General features: G+C 37.5%; 1 protein-coding gene across 4 annotated transcripts in view; it reads right to left on the bottom strand.

The window, feature by feature from the left end:
• The window catches only part of VGLL3 (vestigial like family member 3), a 54729-nt gene that overhangs the window by 39251 nt on the left and 11731 nt on the right, over positions 1–3747 (bottom strand). For 2 of the 4 annotated variants that reach the window (XM_019629865.1, XM_019629868.1), the window contains exon 2: positions 1147–1435. In XM_019629865.1, coding sequence (XP_019485410.1) covers positions 1147–1435 — 289 coding nt within the window. The remainder of the gene's footprint in view (positions 1–1146; positions 1436–3747) is intronic. The other 2 variants (XM_019629866.1, XM_019629869.1) reach the window with 2 other exon arrangements.

Raw genomic sequence — 3747 nt, 5'->3', positions numbered from 1 at the left:
TGTAAATATCTTTTTGTTTTCCGATGGTCTTAGGCGACCCCTGTGAAAGGGTCGTTCGACCCCCAAAGGGGTCACGACCCACAGGTTGAGAACCGCTGCTTTAGAAACTCTGATTCAGTAGGTCTGCGTTACGGGGCCTACAACCTGTTTTTAACAGTACTACAGCGATGATTATCAAACTTGAACCCGCCTCTGAATCACACTGGGAGGACTAGTTAAAACACAGATTACTCTGTCGCTGAGTTTCTGATTCAGTCGTTCTGGGGTGTGGCCCAAGAATCTGTATTTCTAATAAGTTCCCACGTGGTTTCAATGTTCCCAGACCCGGAAATCACACTTTGAGAACCACTTTATTAGATACTTCATATAACCTCGTGAGTTTAGGAAAAACAAACAAACATTCATAACACATTTCTTAAAACGATCATTGGAATGATGCACTATTTTTTTCTCTGACTTTATCGTTATCCCTATTAAGATGTCGCCCAACAAAGTTCAGGGAGGCAGTACTCAGATTCAAACACACCTCTGTGACCTCTAAAGAGAGAAATAAAGAAGAGGATACCCAATGTACCATTGTGCTTTACCGACGTAAAAACAGTAGTCTAAACCACGGAGGTATACAGTCAGCCAATAATGTCGGGATTGTACACTACAAAGAGTTAATACCACACCAAAGCAAGCCAGAGAGAGCTATCAAGAGAACACAGGAGGCTTTCAAAGTTTGTCTTCCTGGGTCAGGCTCAGAGCTCTGCTATGTCGCCACGTAGCACCTAGTGGAATGAGCAAGAGCTAATTTTTACAAGCTGACCCAGGCACGCCTATTATTTAGAGATCCAAATTGGGCCACTGGGGCTTAAGGGATGGTGTCTCACAGCTCAGTCCTGCCACTATAAACGCCGGCTGGTTGCATCACTACTTTCCATGAGGAATTTAAGGGGTGTGACCGCATCCTTTCCAACCCTGCATTCCACATGTGACAAAACCGATCCAGCTGTTTGTCTGAAAGAAATTCCTTGCTGTCCTGAAAAATTAAAAAGCAAGTGGATATCCGTCCTACGGGGGCAAGCCTCCAGCTGGAACCTGGTACAGGCAGTTGCGAAACAGATACAGGGCCCTGGAGAGCATCTGCTTTTGAATTCTTACCTCGCCATAGGGGGGTTAGCCCCATCTTGCTTTTTGAAATGGCAGATTCTGGATGGAGGGTGCTGGCTTGGCCCAAAGCTCTTGAGAAGTGTTCATCCACTACTGACCCAATGTCTCCCTGGAAATAAGTGAAAAGGACACAGCGAGAGTTAAGGTACTCCATCTCGGCAGGCTGGTCTTTCTCCTCCTCCTCCTCATCCTCCTCCTCCTCCTCCTCCTCCTCCTCTTGTTTGCTGGGAAGGGTGACTTCCAGAGAGTCCTGCATCTTGCTGTATACCGCTAACTTCTTCTGGGATGGAATAAACAAAACACGATATCAAAGACAGTTTGCAAAAAAGCATCGACTAGTTAACTTTTCATTTAAAAAAAAACCTAAATATTAACATATGTTCGCAGACTGATTCTTCTTCATCTGCGTTACTCCATCTTCCTCCCCCTCCCCAAACCAGCCTTCTCCTTCCCGCCCACCCTGGGGAAAAAAAAAGTCTGTTATTTCAAATTTAGCAACAACAAAAAAGTCTGTTATTAGATGGTACATTTTCAGAATGAAAAAGATTTTTGTTTTGTTTTTTTTTCATTATTCTAGATAGACCAAAAGGAGAGTGACTTAAGAAAATTGTGACAGATTGCATCCCACTTTTTTTATTTTAAAGATTTATTGTGCAGCAACATTATACTTTGGGACAGAGAGAAATAGGGGATAGAAGCCCTAATTGTCCAGGGGTGGGGTGAAGAAGAAAAAAATCTCTTTATAATTAAGATAAACTAAAATAAAAACAGGAATGTAGCATCTTATAAAAAGATTTGGCAGATATGCTGAATTCATTTCTCAAAAATCAAACTAAAATGACAAAATAAGTCTGTGTGAAGATCCATTTTGCATGGAACATATTTTTCAGATGTTCCACTTACCACCATTATCATAGAGGGGTGAGAAAAGTTATTGTCCTGGCTTACAGAAAATAATACAAGATACTAGCAATGGGTAGTGTGACTTTCAAATAAAAATTAGAAAGTTTGGATAATTTGTAAAGCTTTTTGAAACATATGATCACAGCGATAATAACAGGTGATATATATTATTCCAGACACTCTTACAAGGCTTTCTATTTATTATCCTATTTAATCTTTACAATTCTGTAACATGGTTATTGATACTATCCATATTTTACAGATGAAGAAACTGGGCACAGAGACATGAAGTCACTTGCCAAAGCTCACAGAGCATGTAAGTGGTGGAGCCAGGATGCGTAATAAAACTATGCAGGTGTATATATGTTTGTGTGCATATACATGTTGGGGAAAGCAGGGGAGGGGTATCTAGCATGGGAAGAAAAAGCACCAAAATGTTGTTTCGTACTGTATTTCTGGGTGGTAAATTTGTGGTTGTTTTCTTATTCCTGCTTTTCAATATTTACAAGCATTTTTCATTGTATACCTATTACTTCTATAATCAACAGCTTCAGTGTGAATTAGATATAAGAAGATAATGCTAAAGATTATAAAATTCATTATGGTAATGACGAAATGAGCTTTCTATCATTGTATACCTGCAAAACCTGATCCTTTGTCATGCCAATTTTTTTTTTAATGCCAGAAAAAATGCATGCTGGAAAATGAATGTGAGTTGAAAAAAATAAATCATTCTAGAACACTCAGTAAACACATAGTTTTGCAAATGTCATCAAAACACATAATCCAGACTCTTATGTTTCTAACGTAATTAGAAACATGTAGCTTGAAAAGCTACAACTCCAAATTATAACTGCATCATTCAATAAATTAAACCCTTTCCCCCAGCAATGAATACGTTGTTCTTGTGTGAGGTAGATCCTGAAATGTTCAGATATATTATGAGCATTTATAACTCCTGGTTATTATTTAGGGGCTGCTATTTATAAATATATGTATTGCTTTTTATTTATAATTTGTGTCAATACGATTATCACTTGTTGATAAATAGATAATTCATTCTTTGTGAGTGAATATGCCTCGCTGATGAATAGGTGATTGTAATGACTGAGTGGTTATATTCCTTACAGTCTGTTTTGCACAGATTTAAACATGTTTATATTTAACTTGAACAGTAAAAGCAGCACAGTAACACAGGTTATGTATAAAATGAAGGGATTGATCTAAATGACCTCTAAAGTTACTCCTAGCTTTAAATTCCATTATAAAATTAAATGAATATTATGATTTATTAGTCAAATCACAGTACTATTTGTGCACATGTGCACATGACTTGAAGGCATACCATTTTAAGCATATACATACACACTCTGCCAAATACTCTGGCATATTAGAAAGAAGCACTGTTTTTATAATGAGAAGGAAATTAAAACTCATCTATAGAGTGGCTTCACTGTCCACAAGAGTTCATTATTATCTATGAAACTGATTTCATTTTCCTGTTCGTGTCCACTCAATATCAGTTTGTGAGAACTGAGTTTTACAGCTATCGTTTCATTTGTTTAATTTTAACATTTATTCTTTAAATGAAAAAGCCCTGGCTGTGTTAATTATCCAAAAAAAGGCAATGTTTTATTTTATCCCAATTAGCAGATAATTATCAGATGAAATAAAATGAAAGTTTCATAT

Source organism: Hipposideros armiger, unplaced genomic scaffold, assembly GCF_001890085.2.
Source record: "Hipposideros armiger isolate ML-2016 unplaced genomic scaffold, ASM189008v1 scaffold_874, whole genome shotgun sequence".
NCBI lineage: Eukaryota > Metazoa > Chordata > Mammalia > Chiroptera > Hipposideridae > Hipposideros > Hipposideros armiger.
The sequence above is the reverse complement of the archived record's forward strand: the minus strand, read 5'-3'. Positions and strand labels throughout refer to the sequence as shown.